The sequence below is a fragment of the Accipiter gentilis genome, unplaced genomic scaffold (genome assembly GCF_929443795.1).
Source record: "Accipiter gentilis unplaced genomic scaffold, bAccGen1.1, whole genome shotgun sequence".
NCBI lineage: Eukaryota > Metazoa > Chordata > Aves > Accipitriformes > Accipitridae > Astur > Astur gentilis.
In genome coordinates, this window is record NW_026060798.1 from 111,148 (window position 1) to 134,008 (window position 22,861).

Here is a 22,861-nt window from a genome sequence, read left to right on the forward strand (position 1 = left end):
GGGTGCTGATGCTGAGGGCAAGGATTTGGGGGAATATGCTGCAATTTGAGGGAAGATGCTGGGATTTGGAGATGCAGGGCAAGGATGATGATGCTCGAGGCAAGGATTTTGGGAAGATAGTTGGATTTGGGGGGAGATGCTGGGATTTGCAGATGCAGGGTAAGGGTAGAGATGCTTGGGGCAAGGATTTTAGAGAAGATGCTGGGATTTGGGGGAAGACGCTGGGTTTTTCGGATGCAGGGCAGGGATGCTGATGTTTGGGGTGAGGATTTTGGGAAAACACTGGGATTTTGGGGAAGATGCTGTGATTTGGGGATGCAGGGCAGGGATGCTGATGCTCCGGGCAAGGATTTTGGGTAGATGCTTGGATCTGGGGGAAGATGCTGGGTTTTTTCGGATGCGGGGCAAGGGTGCAGATGCTCGGGCTGGGATTTTGGGCAAGATGCTGGGATTTTGGGCAAGATGCTGGGATTTGGGGATGCAGGGCAGTGATTCTAGTGGTTGTGGTAAGGATTTGGGGGAAGATTCTAGGAGTTTGGAGAAGATGCTGGGATTTGAGGATGCAGGACAGGGATGCTAATACTTGGGCAAGGATTTCCAGCAAAATGCTGAAATTTGGGGAAGATGCTGGGATTTTTGGATGCGGACACATTTGGGCACAGAGCAAGGATTTGGGAAGATAATTGGGTTTTTTGCAAAGCTGTTGGGATTTTGGGATGCAGGGCAGGGATGTTGATGTTCAGGCAAGGATTTGGGGAAGATGCTGGATTTTGGAAGGATGTTGGGATTTGGGGGAAGATGCTGGGATTTTTGGATGCAGAAGACAGTTGTCTTGGCTCAGAGCTAGGATTTTGGGAAGATGGTGATATTTTGGGAAAATACTGGGATTTGTAGGTGAAAGGCAGGGATGCTGATGCTTGGGCAAGTATTTGGGGAAGATGCTGGGATTTGGGGGAAGACGCTGGGATTTTGGGAGGAAGGGCAGAGATTTCTGGGCTCAGGGCAAGGATATTGGGAAGATGCTGGTATTTTGGGAAAATGCTGGGATTCGTGTATGCAGGGCATGGGTGTTGATGCTCAAGGCAAGGATTTTTGGAAGATGCTGGCATTTTGGGAAGATGGTGGGACTTGGGGATGCAGGACAAGTATCCCGATGCTCGAGACAAGGATTTGGGGAATGTAGTTGGATTTTGGGGAAGATGCTGGGATTTGGAGGTGCACAGCAGGGATGCGGATGCTCGAGGCAAGGATTTTGGGAAGATAGTTGGATTTAGGGGGAGATGCTGGGATTTGCAGATGCAGGGTAAGGGTAGAGATGCTTGGGGCAAGGATTTTGGGGGAAGATGCTGGGATTTTGGGGGAAGATGCTGGGATTTGGGGGAAGATGCTGGGTTTTTTCGGATGCAGGGCAGGGATGCTGATGTTCGGGGCAAGAATTTGGGGGAATATGCTGAGATTTTGGGAAGGTGCTTTGATTTTCGGATGCAGGCACAGTTGCCTGGGCTCGGAGCAAGGATTTTGGAAGATAATTGGATTTCTTGGAAGATGCTGTGATTTTGGGATGCAGGGCAGGGATGCTGATGTTCAGGCAAGGATTTTGGGAAGTTGCTTGGATTTTGGGAGGATGCTGGGATTTATGGATGCAGGGCAAAGGTGCAGATGCTTGGGCCAGAATTTTGGGCAGGATGCTGGGATTTGAGGATGCTGATGCCCGAGGCAAGGATTTGGGGAAGGTAGTTGGATTTTAGGGAAGAAGCTGGGATTTTGACTTGTGGGAAGGATTTTGGGAAGATGCTGGGATTTGGGGAGAATGCTCAGATTTGTGGATACAGGGCAGGGAGACTGATGTTCAGGCAAGGAATTTGGGAGGATAGTTGGATTTGGGGGAAGATGTTGGGATTTGGGGATTCAGGGCAGGGGTGTCTTGACTCAGAGGAAGGATGTTGGGAAGATGGTAGGATTTGGGGGAAAATACTGGGATTTTGAGCTGCAGGGCAGGGATGTCGATGTTTGGGTCATGGATCTGGGGAAGATGCTGGGATTTTGGGATGCAGGGAAGAATGCTGATGCTCAGGTGAAGGCTTTTGGGAAGATGGTGGGATTTGGGGATGCGGAGCAATGATGCTTATCATTGGGGCAAGGATTTTGGGAAGATAATTGGATTTGGGGAAGATGGTGGGATTTTTGGCAAGGTACTGGGATTTGTGGGGATGCAGGGCAGGGATGCTGATGTCTTGGGCAAGGATTTTGGGAAGATGCTGGGATTTGTGGGGATGCTGGTCAGGGATGCTGATGCTCAGGGATGGATTTTAGGAAGAAACTTTTTTGGGGGGAAGATGCTGGGATTTTGAGGGATGCAGGGCAGGGTGGCTTATGATCACAGCAAGGATTTGTGGAAGATGCTGGGATTTGGGGATGCAGGGCAATGATGCTGATTATTGGGACAAGGATTTTGGGAAGACAATTGTATTTTGGGGAAGATGATGGAATTTTGGGATGCAGGGCAGGGATGCTGATGCACAGGGTCAAGGATTTGGGGAAGATAATTGCATTTTGGTAAATGCTGGGATTTGGAGATGCATGGCAGAGCTGTCTAGGCTCAGAGCAATGGATTTGGGAAGATGCTGGGATTTGGGGATGCAGCGCAGGGATGCTGATGCTTGGGATAAGGATTTTGGGAAGATGCTGGCATTTTGGAATGCAGGGCAGGCATGCTGATGCACAGGTCAAGGATTTTGTGGAAGATGATGGAATTTTAGGGGAAGGTGCTGGGAATTGGGGATGCAGGGCAGGAATGCTGGTGCTCAGGGCATGGATTTTGGGAATATGCTGGGATTTTGGGGTATGCAGGGCAGGGACGCTGATGATCGGGCCAAATATTTTGGAGAAGATGCTGGGATTTTTTGGAAGGTGCAAGGATTTGGGGATGCAGGCCAGGTGTCTTGATGGTCAGGACAAGGATTTTGGGAAGATGCTAGGATTCAGGGATGCAGGGCAGGGATGATGCTGCTCATGGAAAAGCTTTGGGGAAGATGCTGGATGTTGGGAAGATGCTGGGATTTGCCAAAAATGTTGAGTTTTGTGGATGCAGGGCATTGGTGCTGATGCTTTGGGGCAAGGACTTTGGGAAGATGGTGGGATTTGGGGGGAAATATTGGGATTTTGAGCTGCAGGGCAGGGATGTCGATGTTCAGGGCACGGATCTGGGGAAGATGCTGGGATTTGGGGATGCAGGGAAGAATGCTGATGCTCGGGTGAAGGCTTTTGGGAAGATGGTGGGATTTGGGGATGCGGAGCAATGATGCTTATCATTGAGGCAAGGATTTTGGGAAGATAATTGGATTTGGGGAAGATGGTGGGATTTTTGGCAAGGTACTGGGATTTGTGGGGATGCAGGGCAGGGATGCTGATGCTCAGGGGAAGGATTTGCAGGGAGAGGCTGGAAGTTTTGGGAAGATGTTGGGATTTTGGGATGCAGGGCAGGGATGCTGATGCTCAGGGAGGGATTTTAGGAAGAAACTGGTTTTTGGGGGAAGATGCTGCGATTTTGAGGGATGTAGGCCAGGAAGGCTTATGATCACAGCAAGGATTTGTGGAAGATGCTGGGATTTGGGGATGCAGCGCAGGGATACTGATGGTCAGGGCAAGTATTTTGGGGAAGATGTTGGGATTTTGGGGCAGGTGATGGGATTTGCTGATGCACAAAGGGATTCTGATGCTTGGTGCAAGGAATTTGGGGAAGATACTGGGATTTGGGGGAAGATACTCGGATTTGGGATGCAGGGCAAGGATGCTGACTATTGGGGCAAGGATTTTAGGAAGATAATTGTGTTTTGGGGAAGATGATGGAGTCTTTGGATGCAGGGCATGGATGCTGATGAATGGGGTCAAGGATTTGGGGAAGATAATTGGATTTGGGGTAAAATGCTGGTATTTGGTGATGTAGGGCAGGGGTGTCTGGGCTCAGAGCAATGGTTTTGGGAACATGCTGGGATTTGGGAAGGTGCTGGGATTTGGGGATGCAGGCCAGGTGTCTTGATGGTCAGGACAAGGATTTTGGGAAGATGCTAGGATTCAGGGATGCAGGGCAGGGATGATGCTGCTCATGGAAAAGCTTTGGGGAAGATGCTGGATGTTGGGAAGATGCTGGGATTTGCCAAAAATGTTGAGTTTTGTGGATGCAGGGCATTGGTGCTGATGCTTTGGGGCAAGGACTTTGGGAAGATGGTGGGATTTGGGGGGAAATATTGGGATTTTGAGCTGCAGGGCAGGGATGTCGATGTTCAGGGCACGGATCTGGGGAAGATGCTGGGATTTGGGGATGCAGGGAAGAATGCTGATGCTCGGGTGAAGGCTTTTGGGAAGATGGTGGGATTTGGGGATGCGGAGCAATGATGCTTATCATTGGGGCAAGGATTTTGGGAAGATAATTGGATTTGGGGAAGATGGTGGGATTTTTGGCAAGGTACTGGGATTTGTGGGGATGCAGGGCAGGGATGCTGATGTCCAAGGCAAGGGTTTGGGGAAGATGCTGGATTTTGGGGAAGATGTTGGGACTTTCAGATGCAGGGCAGGTTTTGCTTCACTCAGAGCAAGGATTTTGGGAAGATGTTGGGATTTTGGGATGCAGGGCAGGGATGTTGATGCTCAGGGATGGATTTTAGGAAGAAACTGGTTTTTGGGGGAAGATGCTGGGATTTGGGGGGATGCAGGGCAGGAAGACTGATGCTCAGGGCAAGGATTTTGGGGAATATGCTGGAAGTTTTGGGACGATGCTGGGATTTGACGATGCAGGGCAGGGATGCCAATGCTGGGCACAAGGATTTTTGGGAAGATGGTGGAATTTTTGGGAAGGTGCTGGGATTTTGGGGGTTGCAGGACAGGGATACTGATGATCAGACCAAGGATTTGGGGAAGTTGGTGGGAATGTGGATGCAGGGCAAGGATGCTGATCCTTGGGGCAAGGATTTTGGGAAGATAATTGTATTTTGGGAAGATGCTGGGATTTGTGTATGCAGGGCAATGTTGCTGATGCTGGGGGCAATGGTTTTGGGAAGATGTTGGGATTTGGGGATGGAGATCATGGTTGCTGAGGCTCAGAGTAAGGTTTGGGGGGAAGATGCTGGGATTTGGGGATGCAGGGCAGGGATGCTGATATTTGGGCTAGGATTTTGGGAAGACATTGGGATTTTGGGAAGATGCTGTGATTTTGAGGAATGCAGGGCAGGGTTGCTGATATTTGGGCTAGAATTTGGGGAAGATGCTGTGATTTTGGGGAATGCAGGGCTAGGACACTGGTGCTTGGTGTAAGGATTTTGGGAGGATGCTGGGATTTGGGGAAAATGCTGGGATTTCCTGATGCAAGGCAAGGATGCTGATTCTCAGAGCAAGGGATTTGCACAGATAATGCAATTTTGGGCAAGATGCTGGGCTTTGGGGATGCAGGAAAGGAATGTCTGGTCTCGGGACAGCGGTCTGGGCTTGCTAGAAGGATTTTGGGAAGGTGCTACGTGCCTGCTGCAGCCAGTCCATGCAGGAGGTGCTTGAGGTGAAGCCAGAGCCCTTGCAGAGGAGGTCCGGAGCAAGAATTTGGGCTCAAGAAAGGCTTGTGTGCTTGGTGCAAGGGTCCAATTTTCCAAGAAGATGTGGGAGTTTCTGCAAGGACTTCAAGAAGGTGTTGGGGTCAGGACCACCACTATCAGCATATTTCCCGCAGTAGTAGGTGGCCGTGTCGTCGGCCCTGAGGCTGTTCATCTGCAGCGTGAGCGTGTTCTGGGAGTTGTCCCTCGAGAGGGTGAAGCGTCCTTCGACCGACGGCGCGTAGTAGGTGCTACTACCACCGCTGTTAATCAACGCGACGTAATCGAGCCCCTTCCCGGGTGCCTGTCGCATCCATCCCATGCTGAAGCTGCTGAAGGTGAAGCCGGAGCCCTTGCAGAGGAGGCGCAGGGAACCCCCAGGTGTCTGGAGACCACCTCCGGACTCGACCAGTTGCACGGCCGCCCGCAGCCCTGCGGAGACAGGAAGGACGGGATGGAGTCACCCAAGTCCCTGATTCTCCCACCCACCCAAAATCTGCCTGACGGAGGTTGGAGCATCCTATTTGAGAGGGCTGCAAGGAAGAAGACGAGGAGGAGGAAGGTGGAGGGGGGCTGCTCTGGACTATATCCTACTTGGGGGGTCCTCTCTGCCAAAGGGGGACTCGAGTTGCTCAGGGTGATGGTTACACCAAAGGAAGGTTCAGGGGGCCTTGACCATCCCTGCCCTGTTTCCAGACCCCTGACCCAACCCTGGACCCCTTGCTCTCAACCCAGACCCTTTGCTCCAAGCCCAGACCCCTGCAAGGGCTCCGGCTTCACCTTCAGCAGCTACAACATGTTCTGGGTGCGACAGGCACCCGGGAATGGGCTCGAGTGGGTCGCGGGTATTACCAGCGATGGTAGTTGGACAGGTTACGCGCCATCGGTCAAAGGACGCTTCACCATCTCGAGGGACAACTCCCAGAGCACGGTCACGCTGCAGATGAACAGCCTCAGGGCCGACGACACGGCCACCTACTACTGTGCGAAAAATGCTGGTGGTGATGGAAAAGCTGGCATCACGTCCCAGCATCCCTGCCTTGTGTCCCATCACCTCAACATCTGCCCAAAACCCTTGCCCTGAGCCAGGATGCAGCTCCAAGACTGGACCCTCACAGTGATCCCAGAGCCTTGTACGGAACACAGACCGTCGCCCTGAGCCCGGATCCCTGTCCCAACCCGGGATCCTTTCCCCAAGCCTGGACCTTCCTACCCTGACCCAACGTCCCTGTACTGTTCCCAGCATCTTCCCAAAGCCCGGCCCCTCGCTCTGAGCCTGGACTGTTTGCAGGAGTCTGGAACCTCTGCAAGGAGCCTGGACCCCTGCATGGTGCCCAAATCCCTGGATCTTGCCCCAAACCTCGTCCCCACACGTCTTCTACAAGGTCAGCACGTTGGGTGAGAGACGTCTGGGCTGGGTGAGAACGGTCAAAACTCGGGACAAGGGTCCGGGTTGGGTGCAGGGGAGCAGGTAGGTTGCAAGAATCCAAGAATATGGAAGGGGTTTGTGGAAGAGGCCAAGTTTTGGGGACGCAGAAAAGGGATGTTGGGGCTCGGTGGCGGCGTCGGCGCAACCATCATCATCGTCTTCTTTCGCGCAGTAGTAGGTGGCCGTGTCGTCGACCCTGAGGCTGTTCATCTGCAGCGTGAGCAAGTTCTGGCTGTTGTCCCTCGAGATGGTGAAGCGTCCCTTGACCGATGGTGCGTAGAAGGTGTAACCACCGCTGTAGTGAATACTCGCCAGCCACTCGAGCCCCTTCCCGGGCGCCTGTCGCACCCAGAACATGCCGTAGCTGCCGAAGTCGAAGCCGGACGCCTTGCAGCGGAGGCCCAGGGACCCCCCGGGTTTCTGCAGGCCCCCTCCGGACTCGACCAGTTGCACGGCCGCCCGCAGCCCTGGGGAGGGGGCAGAAGGTGAGAGACCCCCAGATTCCCATCATCCTTCCTCCAGGCTGGCCCCAGACTCGTGGGAGCAAACCTGGGGTCCGGGGGAGGGTTCGGTCCAGAGGGATGGGTCTGTTCTGGGATTTGGGAACGCAGAGCAGGGACGTCGGGGCTCGGTGCCGGGGTCCAGGCTCGGGACCGGCAGATGCAGCGGCTGCAGCCGTCGCAGCGCGGCGCTGAGGGCTGCCAGGCATCGCTGCCTCCTGCCTCCCGCGGGGACACCGCTCGACGGCGGTTTTCCTGCCCAGACGTCCCGTCGGTGCCACCACCAAGTTTCGTGCAGTAGTAGGTGGCCGTGTCGTCGGCCCTGAGGCTGTTCATCTGCAGCGTGAGCGTGCTCTGGGAGTTGTCCCTCGACACGATGAAATGTCCTTGGACCGCCGGCGCGTAGTGGGTGCTACTACCACTGCTGTAAATACTCGCCACGTATTCGAGCCCCTTGCCGGGCGCCTGTCGCAGCCACTCCATGGCATAGCTGCTGAAGTCGTAGCCGGAGCCCTTGCAGAGGAGGCGCAGGGACCCCCCGGGTGTCTGGAGACCACCTCCGGATTCGACCAGTTGCACGGCTGCCCGCAGCCCTGCGGAGAGAGAAAGGACGGGATGGAGTCACCCCGGTCCCAGACTCGCCCACCCACCCAAAATCTATACGCATGGGGTTGGACAATTCTACCTGTGAGGACTGTGAGGAAGACGAGGATGAGGAGGAAGGTGGAGGGGGCCTGCTCTGGGGTGGGTCCTGTTGGTGGGTCCTCTCTGCCCAGGGGGACTCGAGTTGCTCAGGGTGATGGTTACATCAAAGGAGGGTTCCACAGGCCCTGACCATCCCTGCCCGGCCCCCAGCCCTGTCTCCAGACCCCTGCACCCAACCCGGACCCTTGTCCTGAGCCTCGACCCTTCCCACCCAGCCCAGACCTCTTGCACCCAACCCGCGTCCTTTGCGGCGAGTCCGGGTTTTTGGGCCCCATGGGCGGCCGTGCAACTGGTCGAGTCCGGAGGTGGTCTCCAGACACCCGGGGGGTCCCTGCGCCTCCTCTGCAAGGCCTCCGGCTTCACCTTCAGCAGCTACAACATGGACTGGGTGCGACAGGCGCCCGGGAAGGGGCTCGAGTGGGTCGCGGGTATTAGCAGCAGTGGTGGTACCACCTACTACGCGCCATCGGTCAAGGGACGCTTCACCATCTCGAAGGACAACTCCCAGAGCACGGTCACGCTGCAGATGAACAGCCTCAGGGCCGACGACACGGCCACCTACTACTGCGCGAAAGAAGACGATAATTATTGTGGTGGGACCAACCCTGGTACCGAGCCCCAACATCCCTGCACTGTGTCCCCAAATCCTCCCAAAACCGTCACCCCACTCCAAGACCCCTGCAGCCCCTCCAGATCGCTCCTCAAGACTCGCCCATTTGTCCCACACCTCAACCATTTGCCGCAAACCTCAACTCTTTCACCAAAACTGCAAGATTTTTTGCCCCGAAACTCAACTGTGTTTGCTCCAAACCTCTACCATTTGCCCCAAAGCTCAATCCTTTGCCCCAAAGCTCAACCATTTTTGCCTCAAAGCTCCATTGTTTGCACCAAGCTTTGACTGTTTGCCACAAACTGCAACTGTTGCCTCTAAACCTCAACCATTTGCATCAAACCTCAACCATTTTGGCCCCAAACTTCCATCATTTTGGCCTCAACCCTCAACTGTTTGCCCTAAATCTCAACTGGTTTTGCCCCAAACATCAACCATGTTTGCGTTGGATGCAAGGGATCAGGTCGGTTACATCGCAAGAGTCCAGGAATGAGGTATTTGACCTCGTTTGTGTCTTAATGTCGCTCTTGGGATCATATGAGACACTTCCCCGACATTGGATCGGGACAGCGTCCTTTGACCGCTGGTGCGTTGGAGGTGCTACTACCACTGCTGTGAATACTCGCGACGTATTCGAGCCCATTCCCGGGTGCCTGTCGCACCCAGAACATGTTGTAGCTGCTGAAGGTGAAGCCGGAGCCCTTGCAGAGGAGGCGCAGGGACCCCCCGGGTGTCTGGAGACCACCTCCGGACTCGACCAGTTGTACGGCCGCCCGCAGCCCTGGGGAGACAGAAAGGATGGGATGGAGTCGCCCAGGTCCCTGAATCACCCACCCACCCAAAATCTGCCTGACGGAGGTTGGGGGATCCTATTTGAGAGGGCTGCAAGGAAGAAGACAAGGAGGAGGAAGGTGGAAGAGGGTGCTGCTCTGGGGTGGGTCCTGCTGGGGGGTCCTCTCTGCCGAAGGGGGACTTGAGTTGCTCAGGGTGATGGTTACACCAAAGGAGGGTTCCACAGGCCTTGACCTTCCCTGCCCTGTTTCCAGACCCCTGACCCAACCCTGGACCCCTTGCTCTCAACCCCGACCCTTTGCTCCAAGCCCAGACCCCTGCAAGGGCTCCGGCAGGGACCTCCTGGGGTGTTTGGGCTCCGTGGGCGGCCGTGCAACTGGTCGAGTCCGGAGGTGGTCTCCAGACACCCGGGGGGTCCCTGCGCCTCCTCTGCAAGGCCTCCGGCTTCACCTTCAGCAGCTATGCCATGAACTGGGTGCGACAGGCACCCGGGAAGGGGCTCGAGTGGGTCGCGTATATTAGCAGAGGTGGTGGTAGCATCTACTACGCGCCATCGGTCAAGGGACGCTTCACCATCTCAAGGGACAACTCCCAGAGCACGCTCACGCTGCAGATGAACAGCCTCAGGGCCGACGACTCGGCCACCTACTACTGCGCGAGAGATGGTGGCGGTGACACTGATGCTCACTCCGAGCCGCAGCATTCCTGCTCTGTTCCCCCAGATCCCACCAACTTTCCAAAGACCATCCACTCAGCCCGGACCCTTGCACCAAACCCAAATCCTTTCCCTGAGCCTGGACCTTTTGCTCCCAACCCGGACCCAACACCAAACACAGACCCAACACCCAACCCACGTCCTTGTCCTGAACCTGGACCGTTTCCATCAAGCTGTGACGGTTTGACAAATTCAATGTCTCAAACATCCGCTAAAGAACTTTGCTGGAGAAAACGGTCTCTGTAAAAATGCTGGAGTTTTGTGAACAGGAAAATGTGGCCGGAGGACAGGGCCCCACGGAGGGTGGGAACGCACTTCTCCAAAGCCCCAATTCCTTATCTTAATTGACCAGGAGAAGGAACACAATTTATGCCTTCCTGGAGGAAGAAGACCCCACGGAAGTTGGGACTGTGCTTCTATCTTCAGCGGCCATGCCAGCAGGAAAAGAAACGCAACTCCACAATGAGTCACCCCCCAAAGCTCACCGACCGATTCCAGAGAACCCCGGGAACGGGAACTGCGCATGTCGAGACCATCAACCAACACACGATAAAAGAAGAGAGAACGAGTCCTCAGTGCGCGCCCTCCGGAACTGGATCTCTACGCTGGCTGGACCAATGCTCGACCCAGGACTGGTGAAACCCTTCTCCTCTTCTCTTCTCTTCTCTCTTTCTCTCTTTCTCTCTTTCTCTCTTTCTCTCTTTCTCTCTTTCTCTTTCTTTCTTTCTCTCATTCTCTCTTCTCCTTCTCTCTTTTCCACAATCGCTACACGTCATCCTTTTAAACAGAAACCGTTGACCAACTCTGAGACTAGGAGTGGATCCAGCTCCTCTTTGAGAAGGAGAACAGAAAGCAAGTGGGTCTGCTCTGACCCTCGGGCCTCAACGGGAGGGCTCTCCTTCTGATACGTTTCATGTTCCTTTTTCCATTTTGTTTTTCTGTACTTCCCTCCTCTTCTCAAACAGCGGCTTAATGCCATGTTGCAAGGCTCATATTGATAAGGTCACTTGTACTTGAGCAAGGTTAGCCAGGTTGACTCAATGTTGATTGTTGTTTGAACTCCCCTGCTGTCGTTTCACCTTAATTCTGACAAAGGAAATCGATGAACCTCAGTCGCAACAACTTTGGGACGCGACACGAGCCCAGACCCTTGCACCAAACCCAGACCCTCACATCCCGCCTGCAGCCTTGCAGCGAGCCCAAATCCTTCACGGTGCCCAAATCCCCGGCTCTTGACCCAAATCTGGGCCCTCTGCCTCCTCTGCAAGTGCTCTGACGTCACCTTCAGCAGCAACGACACGCCGTGGGTGCGACAGGCGCCCGGGAATGGGCTCGAATACGTCGCGAGTATTCACAGCAGTGGTAGTAGCACCTCCAACGCACCAGCAGTCAAAGGACGCTGTCCCGATCCAATGTCGGGGAAGGGTCTGATATCATCCCAAGAGTGACATTAAGACACAAACGAGGTCAAATGCCTCATTCCTGGACTCTTGCGACCCAACCGACCTGATCCCTTGCATCCAACGCAAACCCTTGTCCTGAGCCTCGACCCTTCCCACCCAGCCCAGACCTCTTGCACCCAACCTGCATCCTTTGCGGTGAGCCCGGGTGTTTGGGCTCCATGGGCGGCCGTGCAACTGGTCGAGTCCGGAGGTGGTCTCCAGACACCCGGGGGTTCCCTGCGCCTCCTCTGCAAGGGCTCCGGCTTCACCTTCAGCAGCTACCCCATGTACTGGGTGCGACAGGCACCCGGGAAGGGGCTCGAATATGTCGCGTGTATTGACGATGATGTTAGTACCACCTGGTACGCGCCGTCGGTCGAAGGACGCTTCACCATCTCGAGGGACAACTCCCAGAACACGCTCACGCTGCAGATGAACAGCCTCAGGGCCGACGACACGGCCACCTACTACTGCGCGAAATGTGCTTATGGTGCTGCTGGTGGCACCAAACCCCAACACCCCTGTACTGCATCCCCAAACCTTGGCCTCTTCCACAAACTCCTGCCTTATTCCTGGATTCTTGCAACCTACCTGCTCTCTTGTACCCAACGCGGACCCTTGTCCCAAGTTTCGACCCTTCCCACCCAGCCCAGACGTCTCTCTACCAACCCAAAGCCCTTGTAGAGGACGCACCGAGCCTGGGTTTGGGGCAAGACGCGGGGATTTGGGCACCGTGCAGGGGTCCGGGCTCCTTCCAAAGGATCCAGACTCCTGCAAACAGTCCAGGGCGAGGGTCTGGGATTTGGGAAGATGCTGGGAATGGTGCAGGGACATTAGTTCAGGGTAGGAGGGTGCAAGCACGGGGCAGAGGATCCACAGTCGCGGCAGGGATCCGGGCTCAGGGCGAGGACCTGGGTTGGGTGCAGGGGTCCAGGTGGGGCACAAGGGACCACGAACTGGATGGGAGTTTGAGGATGATGCCGGGATTTCGGGACACAGTACAGGGATGTTACGGATCAGTGCCAGCGCCGGTGCCAGCATCACTATTACCATCAGCAGATTTCGCGCAGTAGTAGGTGGCCGTGTCGTCGGCCCTGAGGCTGTTCATCTGCAGCGTGAGCGTGTTCTGGGAGTTGTCCCTCGAGATGGTGAAGCGTCCTTTGACCGACGGCGCATACCAGGTGTAACTACCACCAGGGTTAATATCCGCGACGAATTCGAAACCCTTCCCAGGTGTCTGTCGCACCCAGTACATGCCGAAGCTGCTGAAGGTGAAGCCGGAGGCCTTGCAGAGGAGGCGCAGGGACCCCCCGGGTGTCTGGAGACCACCTCCGGACTCGACCAGTTGCACGGCCGGCCACGGAGCCCAAACACCCGGGCTCACCGCAAACAACGTGGGTTGGGAGGAAGAGGTCTGGGCTGGGTGGGAAGGGTCAAGGCTCAGGACAAGGGTCCGGGTTGGGTGAAGGGCACCAGGAACGAGTTGGGAGCTTGAGGAAGAATTCAGGATGTGGGGACACAGAGCAGGGCTGCTGGGACATGGCATGAGCATCACTAGCACTACCATCACCTTCTTTCGCGCAGTAGTAGGTGGCCGTGTCGTCGGCCCTGAGGCTGTTCATCTGCAGCGTGACCGTGCTCTGGGAGTTGTCCTTTGAGATGGTGAAGCGTCCTTTGAACGCCGGCGGGTAGTAGGTGTAACTACCACTTCTGCTAATACTCGCGACCCACTCGAACCCCTTCCCGGGGACCTGTCGCACCCAGTGCATGGGGTAGCTGCTGAAGGTGAAGCCGGAGCCCTTGCAGAGGAGGCGCAGGGACCCCCCGGGTGTCTGGAGACCACCTCCAGATGCGACCAGTTGCACGGCCGCCCGCAGCCCTGCGGAGACAGAAAGGACGGGATGGAGTCACCCCGGTCCCAGAGTCGCCCACCCACCCAAAATCTATGAGCCTGGGGTTGGGGGATCCTACCTGGAAGGGCTGTGATGAAGAAGATGAGGAGGAGGAAGGTGGGAGGGGGGCTGCTCTGGGGTGGGTCCTGCTGGTGGGTCCTCTCTGCCCTGGTTGTCTAGAGTTGCTCAGGGTGATGGTTACACCAAAGGACGGTGCAAGTGGCCCTGACCATCCCTGCCCGGCCCCCAGCCCTGTCTCCAGACCCCTTCACCCAACCCGGACCCTTGTCCTGAGCCTCGACCCTTCCCACCCAGCCCAAAACTCTTGCACCCAACCTGCGTCCTTTGCGGCGAGTCCGGGTGTTTGGGCTCTGTGCAACTGGTCGAGTCCGGAGGTGGTCTCCAGACACCCGGGGGGTCCCTGCGTCTCCTCTGCAAGGGCTCCGGCTTCGACTTCAGCAGCTTCTGGATGGTCTGGGTGCGACAGGCACCTGGGAGGGGGCTCGAGTACGTTGCGGATATTAGCAGCGATGGTAGTAGCACCTGGTACACACCGTCGGTCCAAGGACGCTTCACCATCTCGAGGGACAACTCCCAGAACTTGCTGACGCTGCAGATGAACAGCCTCAGGGCCGACGACACGGCCACCTACTACTGCGCGAAACAAGATGATGGTGACACTGATGCTGGCACCGAGCCCCAACATCCCTGCGCTGTGTCCCGAAATCCCGGCATCATCCTCAAACTCCCATCCAATTCTTGGTCCTTTGTGCCCCACCTGCAGCCCTGCACCCAACCCAGGTCCTCACCCTCAGCCAGGATTCCCACCCCATCCGTGGATCCTTTGCCCCGTGCTTGGACCCTCACACCCTGCCCCAACATCCCTGCACCGTTCCCAGCATCTTCCCAAAGCCCGGACCCTCGCCCTGGACTGTTTGCAGGAGTCTGGATCCTTTGGAAGGAGCCCGGACCCCTGCACGGTGCCCAAATCCCCGGATCTTGCCCCAAACCTCTTCCCTACACGTTTTCTACAAGGTCAGCACGTTGGGTGAGAGACGTCTGGGCTGGGTGGGAAGGGTCGAAACTCAGGACAAGGGTCCGGGTTGGGTGCAGGGGAGCAGGTAGGTTGCAAGAATCCAGGAATAAGGAAGGAATTTGTGGAAGAGGCCAAGGTTTGGGGAGGCAGTGCAGGCGTGTTGGGGATCGGTGCCAGGGTTGGTGTCACCACAATCAGCAGCATATTTCGCGCAGTAGTAGGTGGCCGTGTCGTCGGCCCTGAGGCTGTTCATCTGCAGCGTGAGCGTGTTCTGGGAGTTGTCCCTCGAGATGGTGAAGCGTCCCTTGACCGACGGCGCGTACAAGGTGTAACTACCATCGCTGTAAATACCTGCGACGAACTCGAGCCCCTTCCCGGGCGCCTGTCGCACCCACTCCATGTCGAAGCTGCTGAAGGTGAAGCCGGAGGCCTTGCAGAGGAGGCGCAGGGACCCCCCGGGTGTCTGGAGACCACCTCCGGATTCGACCAGTTGCACGGCCGCCCGCAGACCTGCGGAGACAGAAAGGACGGGATGGAGTCGCCCGGGTCCTAACGTATCCCACCCACCCCTAAATCCGTGTGCCCGGGGTTGCAGGGTCCTACCTGGGAACATCTAGTCGTAAAAGCAAAGAACTGCAAAACTCATGAGTAACTACATCTACTAGTTAATTGCTTGGCTATACTTTTGTCTGTTGTTTCAACCATAGTGTCAGTTGGTTCTAAGAAGATTTCTAATATTATTTACCAAATCTCACTTTGACAGTCTTTTAGCAGCAAACCAGTTTCCACGGCTGGCACAAAATATTAAAACCATCAAAATATTGGACATACCAGATGGAATGTATGGATATATGCTATCAGTAGGACCCAGCCACGCTGATCCCTACCCCCGGCACATGGATTTTGGTGGGTGGGTGACTCTGGACCGGGGCAACTCCATCCCGTCCTTTCTGTCTCCACAGGGCTGCGGGCGGCCGTGCAACTGGTCGAGTCCGGAGGTGGTCTCCAGACACCCGGGGGGTCCCTGCGCCTCCTCTGCAAGGGCTCCGGCTTCACCTTCAGCAGCTATGCCATGAACTGGGTGCGACAGGCACCTGGGAAGGGGCTCGAGCCGGTCGTGGGTATTCAAAACGATGGTAGTAGCACCGACTATGCGCCGTCGGTCAAGGGACGCTTCACCATCTCGAAGGACAACTCCCAGAGCACGCTCACGCTGCAGATGAACAGCCTCAGGGCCGACGACACGGCCTCCTACTACTGCGCGAAAGCTGCTGGTGGTGGTGGTGCTCGCAGCAACCCTGGCAAAGAGCCCCAACATCCCTTTTCTGCGTCCCCAAACCTTGGCCTCTTCCACAAACCCCTTCCATATTCTTGGATTCTTGCAACCTACCTGCTCCCCTGCACCCAACCTGGACCCTTCTCCCAAATTTTGACCCTTCCCACCCAGCCCAGACGTCTCTCTATCAACCCACAGCCCTTGTAGAGGATGCACCGAGCCTGGGTTTGGGGCAAGACCCGGGGATTTGGGCACCGTGCAGGGGTCCGGGCTCCTTCCAAAGGATCCAGACTCCTGCAAACAGTCCCGGGCGAGGGTCCGGGCTTTGTGATGATGCTGGGAACGGTGCAGGGACGTTGGGGCAGGGTAGGAGGGTCCAGGCTTCAGGCAAAGGATCCAGGGTTGGGACAGGGATCCGGGCTCAGGGCGATGGTCTGTGTTCCGTACAAGGCTCTGGGATCACTGTGAGGGTCCAGTCTTGGAGCTGGGTCCTGGCTCAGGACAAGGGTTTTGGGCAGATGTTGAGGTGATGGGACACAAGGCAGGGATGCTGGGACATGATTCCAGCTTTTCCATCACCACCAGCAGTTTTCGCGCAGTAGTAGGTGGCCGTGTCGTCGGCCCTGAGGCTGTTCATCTGCAGCGTGACCGTGCTCTGGGAGTTGTCCCTCGAGATGGTGAAGCGTCCCTTGACCGATGGCGCGTAACCTGTGGTACTACCATCGCTGCTAATAGCCGCGACCGGCTCAAGACCCTTCCCAGGCGCCTGTCGCACGCGGTCCATGCCTTTGCTGCTGAAGGTGAAGCCGGAGCCCTTGCATGGGTCTGGGCTTGGAGCAAAGGGCCTGAGTTGAGAGCAAGGGGTCCAGGGTTGGGTCAGGGGTCTGGAAATAGGGCAGGGATGGTCAGGGCATTTGGAACCCTCCTTTGGTGTAACCATCACCCTGAGCAACTCAAGTCCCCCTTCAGCAGAGAGGACCCCCCAGCAGGACCCACCCCAGAGCAGCCCCCCTCCCACCTTCCTCCTCCTCGTCTTCTTCCTTGCAGCCCTCTCAAATAGGATGCCCCAACCTCCGTCATGCAGATTTTGGGTGGGTGGGTGACTCTGGACCTGGACAACTCCATCCCGTCCTTCCTGTCTCCGTAGGGCTGCGGCGGCCGTGCAACTGGTCGAGTCCGGAGGTGGTCTCCAGACACCCGGGGGGTCCCTGCGCCTCCTCTGCAAGGCCTCCGGCTTCACCTTCAGCAGCTCCTACATGCAGTGGGTGCGACAGGCACCTGGGAAGGGGCTCGAGTGGGTCGCGGGTATTAGCAGCAGTGGTAGTGGCACCTACTACGCGCCATCGGTCAACGGACGCTTCACCATCTCGAAGGACAACTCCCAGAACACGCTCACGCTGCAGATGAACAGCCTCAGGGCCGACGACACGGCCACCTACTACTGCGCGAAAGGTGCTGGTGGTGGCACCGACCCCGGCACCGAGCCCCAAACCCCCCGCAGCGCGTCCCCACGTCCCAGCATCGTCCTGAATCGCCTCTCCGTGGGTTGTCCGGCTCATAGGTCCCAAACGAGTTTCACCATGTCTGGTGCAGAGACGGGATTCATGGCGGGGCTACAAAATCCACCCAGCCTTGGGTTGCGTTAAGGCCAAAAAGTAAAAGAATGGTAAGTGTTGCTACAAAGTTTGATGAAATAAGCACAAAAAGCTGAACAAAGTTGGGCCTACGTGACAGAAAGCAGGACGCAAGACAAGATACAGGTGGAGGGAACCATTCGCGTGATCGGAAGACCTTCTCCTATCAACTTATTGGTTTAGGCGCGTGGACAGCACATGCTGACCAATCAACAGATGGCTTACGCATGAGCAGGAATGAAAATACTTCTATAAACCAAGCTATTTGGGCAAGAAAGTGGCATCTGCCTTGATCATATTGATTGTGTGCAGTGTCCGTGACTTCCGCGCCGACAGCTGCAACCATTCGAAGAACCAAAACCTGAACTGAGCCTTGAAATCCCGTAACAAAGAGTGTGTCCCGAGTCTCAATCTAACCGTTATTCAGTTGCATGAGGAAGTAAGGTAAAAAAAAACAAGCTGGAGGGTTTCAGCTTCAGTTTCACATGACAGCCTTGTGTACGCAAACAATCACAGACCAGTCAAAGAAAGAAAGAAAAGGGGAAACTCCACTCCGATATATAGAATCCACTCCGGCACAGGCGTACACACCGTTCCACAGGTCGGGGGTAAATCCCCTAGGATTCAGGTTGGGAATAGGGGAGTCACTTCTCCAAATACATGGTCGGCTTGTGAAGGAGACCCTTCCCCCCTTGATAAAGGGCGCTGGTCAAGGCGGCTTCCCTGGGATTGAGAGCTCCTACCTGGAGGAGAAAGTGAATATTTTTTATGGTCTAGGTTTGTGAACGCTTCTGTGCCTCTGGTTGTCCGTGAAGCGCTTGTGGTGGCAACAGTGCAGTGCTCTGCGGGTGATGGTTACCCCAAAAGAGGGTGCAAGGGGCCCTGACCATCCCCCAGCCCTGTTCCCAGACTCCGGCACTCAACCCGGACCCTTGTCCCAAGTTTCGACCCTTCCCACCCAGCCCAGACATCTCTCACCCAACGTGCAGCCCTTGGGAGGACGCACCAAGCCTGGGTTTTGGGGCAAGACCCGGGGATTTGGGCACCGTGCAGGGGTCCGGGCTCCTTCCAAAGGATCCAGACTCCTGCAAACAGTCCAGGGTGAGGGTCCGGGATTTGGGAAGATGCTGGGAACGGTGCAGGGATGTTGGGGCAGGGTGTGAGGGTCCAAGCACGGGGCAAAGGATCCACGGATGGGGTGGGAATCCTGGCTGAGGGTGAGGACCTGGGTTGGGCGCAGGGCTGCATTTTGGGGCACAAAGGACCAAGAACTGGATGGGAGTTTGAGGATGATGCCGGGATTTCGGGACACAGCGCAGGGATGTTGGGGCTCGGTGCCAGCATCAGTGTCACCATCATCTTGTTTCGCGCAGTAGTAGGTGGCCGTGTCGTCGGCCCTGAGGCTGTTCATCTGCAGCGTCAGCAAGTTCTGGGAGTTGTCCCTCGAGATGGTGAAGCGTCCTTGGACCGACGGTGTGTACCAGGTGCTACTACCATCGCTGCTAATATCCGCAACGTACTCGAGCCCCCTCCCAGGTGCCTGTCGCACCCAGACCATCCAGAAGCTGCTGAAGTCGAAGCCGGAGCCCTTGCAGAGGAGACGCAGGGACCCCCCGGGTGTCTGGAGACCACCTCCGGACTCGACCAGTTGCACGGCCGCCTGCAGCCCAGCGGAGAGAGAAAGGACGGGATGGAGTCGCCCGGGTCCCTGAATCACCCACCCACCCAAAATCTGCATGACGGAGGTTGGGGGATCCTACCTGGAATGGCTGCATGGAAGAAGAGGAGGAGGAGGAAGGGGGAGTGGGGGGGCTGCTCTGGGGTGGGTCCTGCTGGTGGGGTCCTCTCTGCCCAGGGGGACTCGAATTGGTCAGGGTGGTTGTGGTGGGTTGACCCTGGCTGGAAGCCGAGGTCCCACCAAAGCCGCTCTACCGTTGTCCCCCCCAGCTGGACGGGGGAGTGAAAACAGAACAAAAGGCTCCTGGGTCCAGATAAGGACACTTTAATAAAGCAAAAGCAAAGGCGAAAACTGGCTGGATGGCCGAGCCCAGAGGGTTGTGGTGAATGGGGTGAAATCCAGTTGGCGGCAGGTCACAAGTGGTGTTCCCCAGGGCTTGGTGTTGGGCCCCGTTCTCTTTAATATCTTTATCGATGATTTGGACGAGGGGATGGAGTGCTCCCTCAGCAAGTTTGGCGACGACGCCAAGTTGGGAGACAGGGTCGGTCTGCTGGAGGGTAGGGAGGCTCTACAGAGGGATCTGGACAGGCTGGATCGATGGGACGAGGCCAATCGTACGAAGTTCAACAAGTGCCGCGTCCTGCGCTTGGGTCACAACAACCTCACGCAGCGCTACAGGTTTGGGGAAGAGCGGCTGGAAAGGTGCCTGGTGGAAGAGGACCTGGACGTGTTGGTCAACAGCCGGCTGGATATGAGCCAGCAGTGGGCCAAGGTGGCCAAGACGGCCAACGGCATCCCGGCCTATATCGGAAATGGTGTGGCCAGCGGGAGCAGGGAGGTGTTTGTCCCCCTGTACTCGGCACCGGTGAGGTCACACCTCGAGTCCTGGGTTCGGTTTTGGGTCCCTCACTACGGGAAAGATGTTGAGGTGCTGGAGCGTGTCCGGAGAAGGGCAACCGAGCTGGTGAGGGGCCTGGAGAACAAGGAGAAGGGTCTGGAGAACTTATGAGGAGCAGCTGAGGGAACCGGGGTTGTTTAGTCTGGAGAAGAGGAGGCCGCGGGGAGACCTTATCACTTTCTACAACTACCTGAAGGGGGGTCGTAGTGAGGTGGGTGCTGGTTTCTTCTGTCAGGTGGCTGGAGAGAGGACGAGAGGAAATGGCCTCAAGTGGAGGCAAGGGAGGTTTAGGTTAGATATTAGGAAAAATTTTTTTACTGAGAGGGTTGTGAAACATCGAAATGGGCTGCCCAGGGAAGTGGTTGAGTCACCATCGCTGGAGATATTCCAAAAGCGAGTGGACAAGGTGCTTCAGGACATGGTTTAGTGGGCATGGTTGATGGTTGGACTCGATGATCTTGAAGGTCTTTTCCAACCGAAATGATTCTCTGATTCTATGTCTGGCCACTTCGTGGGAAGCTTCAGCACTCGGAGCGATTCCTCTAGAAGACAAATGTCCAATAGGGAATGGACCCCTGGAACTGAGCCCAGACCCTTTGCTCCAGGCTCAGACCCCTGCAAGGGCTCCGGCTTCACCTTCAGCAGCTTCAGCATGAACTGGGTGCGACAGGCGCCCGGGAAGGGGCTCGAATTCGTCGCGGGTATTAACAGCGGTGGTGGTTACACAGAATACGCGCCGTCGGTCAAGGGACGCTTCACCATCTCGAGGGACAACTCCCAGAGCACGGTCACGCTGCAGATGAACAACCTCAGGGCCGACGACACGGCCACCTACTACTGCGCGAAAGCTGCTTATGGTGGTGGTGGTGGCACAAACCGTGGCCCCGACCCCCAAACATCCATGCCCTGCGTCCCCAAACCTTGGTCTCTTCCACAAATTCCTTCCTTATTCCTGGATTCTTGCAACCTACCTGCTCCCCTGCACCCAACCCGGACCCTTGTCCTGAGTTTCGACCCTTCCCACCCAGCCCAGACGTCTCTCACCCAAAGTGCTGACCTTGTAGAAGACGTGTAGGGAAGAGGTTTGGGGCAAGATCCGGGGATTTGGGCACCGTGCAGGAGTCCAGGCTCCTTCCAAAGGATCCAGACTCCTGCAAACAGTCCAGGGCGAGGGTCTGGGATTTGGGAAGATGCTGGGAACGGTGCAGGGATGTTGGGGCAGGGTGTGAGGGTCCAAGCACGGGGCAAAGGATCCACGGATGGGGTGGGAATCCTGGCTGAGGGTGAGGACCTGGGTTGGGTGCAGGGCTGCAGGTTGGGGCACAAAGGACCAAGAACTGGATGGGAGTTTGAGGATGATGCCGGGATTTCGGGACACAGCGCAGGGATGGGGATGGCTCGGTGCCGGAGTCGGTACCAGCACCAGCAGCTTTCGCGCAGTAGTAGGTGGCCGTGTCGTCGGCCCTGAGGCTGTTCATCTGCAGCGTGACCGTGCTCTGGGAGTCGTCCCTCGAGATGGTGAAGCGTCCCTTGACCGACGGCGCGTAGTAGGTGCTACTACCACTGTCGGTAATACTCGCGACCCACTCAAACGCCTTCCCGGGCGCCTGTCGCATCCAGTGCATGGTGTAGCTGCTGAAGGTGAAGCCGGAGCCCTTGCAGAGAAGGCGCAGGGACCCCCCGGGTGTCTGGAGACCACCTCCGGACTCGACAAGTTGCACGGCCGGCCACGGAGCCCAAACACCCGGGCTCACCGCAAACAACGCGGGTTGGGTGGAAGAGGTCTGGGCTGGGTGGGAAGGGTCGAGGCTCAGGACAAGGGTCCGGGTTGGGTGCAGGGGTCTGGAGACAGGGCTGGGGGCCGGGCAGGGATGGTAAGGGCCTGTGGAACCCTCCTTTGGTGTAACCATCACCCTGAGCAACTCGAGTCCCCCTGGGCAGAGAGGACCCACCAACAGGACCCACCCCAGAGCAGCCCCCCTCCACCTTCCTCCTCCTCTTCTTCCTCACAGCCCTTCCAGGTAGGATCCCCCAACCCCAGGCGCATAGATTTTGGGTGGGTGGACGACTCTGGGACCGGGGTGACTCCATCCCGTCCTTTCTGTCTCCGCAGGGCTGCGGGCGGCCGTGCAACTGGTCGAATCCGGAGGTGGTCTCCAGACACCCGGGGGGTCCCTGCGCCTCCTCTGCAAGGGCTCCGGCTTCGACTTCAGCAGCAGCAGCATAGTCTGGGCACGACAGGCACCAGGGAAGGGGTTCGAATGGGTCGCGAGTATTTACAGCGGTGGTAGCACCTACTACGCGCCATCGGTCAAAGGACGCTTCACCATCTCGAGGGACGACTCCCAGAGCACGGTCACGCTGCAGATGAACAGCCTCAGGGCCGACGACACGGCCACCTACTACTGCGTGAAAGAAGAAGATGATGATGTTTGCCCCAACATCCCTGCGCTGCGTCCCCAAATCCTGGCATCTTCCTCAACTCCCCCCTCATTCCTGGACTCCTGCAACCCACCTACTCCCTTGCACCCAACCCGGACCCTTGTCCTGAGTTTCGACCCTTCCCACCCAGCCCAGACATTTGTCTCCGAACGTCCAGCCCTTGCAGAGGACACACCAAGCCTACGTCTGGGGCAAGACCCTGGGATCTGAGCACTGTGCACGGGTCTGGGCTC

General features: G+C 56.7%; 2 protein-coding genes, 1 pseudogene and 4 gene segments (V, D, J or C); 5 read left to right on the forward strand and 2 right to left on the reverse strand.

Annotated features, from left to right (window-relative positions):
* Positions 1-5,595: 5,595 nt before the first annotated feature.
* On the reverse strand, positions 5,596-6,463 carry LOC126036705 (immunoglobulin heavy variable 3-23-like). The segment is given in 2 exon segments: positions 5,596-6,011; positions 6,457-6,463. Coding segments are annotated over 2 exon segments (423 nt in total).
* A 494-nt stretch (positions 6,464-6,957) lies between these two features.
* Positions 6,958-8,123, reverse strand: LOC126036706 (uncharacterized; the record flags this gene model as incomplete). Its single annotated transcript, XM_049796734.1, has 2 exons — positions 6,958-7,475; positions 7,544-8,123. Coding segments are annotated over 2 exons (1,098 nt in total), but the record flags the coding sequence as incomplete, so codon positions are not given.
* Positions 8,124-8,173: 50 nt separating this feature from the next.
* LOC126036707 (uncharacterized) lies at positions 8,174-11,114 on the forward strand. The gene is made up of 5 exons (XM_049796735.1): positions 8,174-8,252; positions 8,429-8,821; positions 9,490-9,681; positions 9,924-10,278; positions 11,087-11,114. Exons 1-5 carry the CDS (start codon positions 8,174-8,176, stop codon positions 11,112-11,114), a joined length of 1,047 nt encoding a protein of 348 aa, XP_049652692.1.
* A 4,499-nt stretch (positions 11,115-15,613) lies between these two features.
* LOC126036708 (immunoglobulin heavy variable 3-23-like) lies at positions 15,614-16,133 on the forward strand (annotated as a pseudogene).
* A 625-nt stretch (positions 16,134-16,758) lies between these two features.
* LOC126036709 (immunoglobulin heavy variable 3-23-like) lies at positions 16,759-17,622 on the forward strand. The segment is given in 2 exon segments: positions 16,759-16,799; positions 17,124-17,622. Coding segments are annotated over 2 exon segments (540 nt in total).
* A 3,060-nt stretch (positions 17,623-20,682) lies between these two features.
* Positions 20,683-21,099, forward strand: LOC126036710 (immunoglobulin heavy variable 3-23-like; the record flags this gene model as incomplete). The annotated part of the segment is given in 1 exon segment: positions 20,683-21,099. A coding segment is annotated over 1 exon segment (417 nt), but the record flags the coding sequence as incomplete, so codon positions are not given.
* A 1,053-nt stretch (positions 21,100-22,152) lies between these two features.
* Positions 22,153-22,838, forward strand: LOC126036711 (immunoglobulin heavy variable 3-23-like; the record flags this gene model as incomplete). The annotated part of the segment is given in 2 exon segments: positions 22,153-22,207; positions 22,300-22,838. Coding segments are annotated over 2 exon segments (594 nt in total), but the record flags the coding sequence as incomplete, so codon positions are not given.
* Positions 22,839-22,861: the final 23 nt, after the last annotated feature.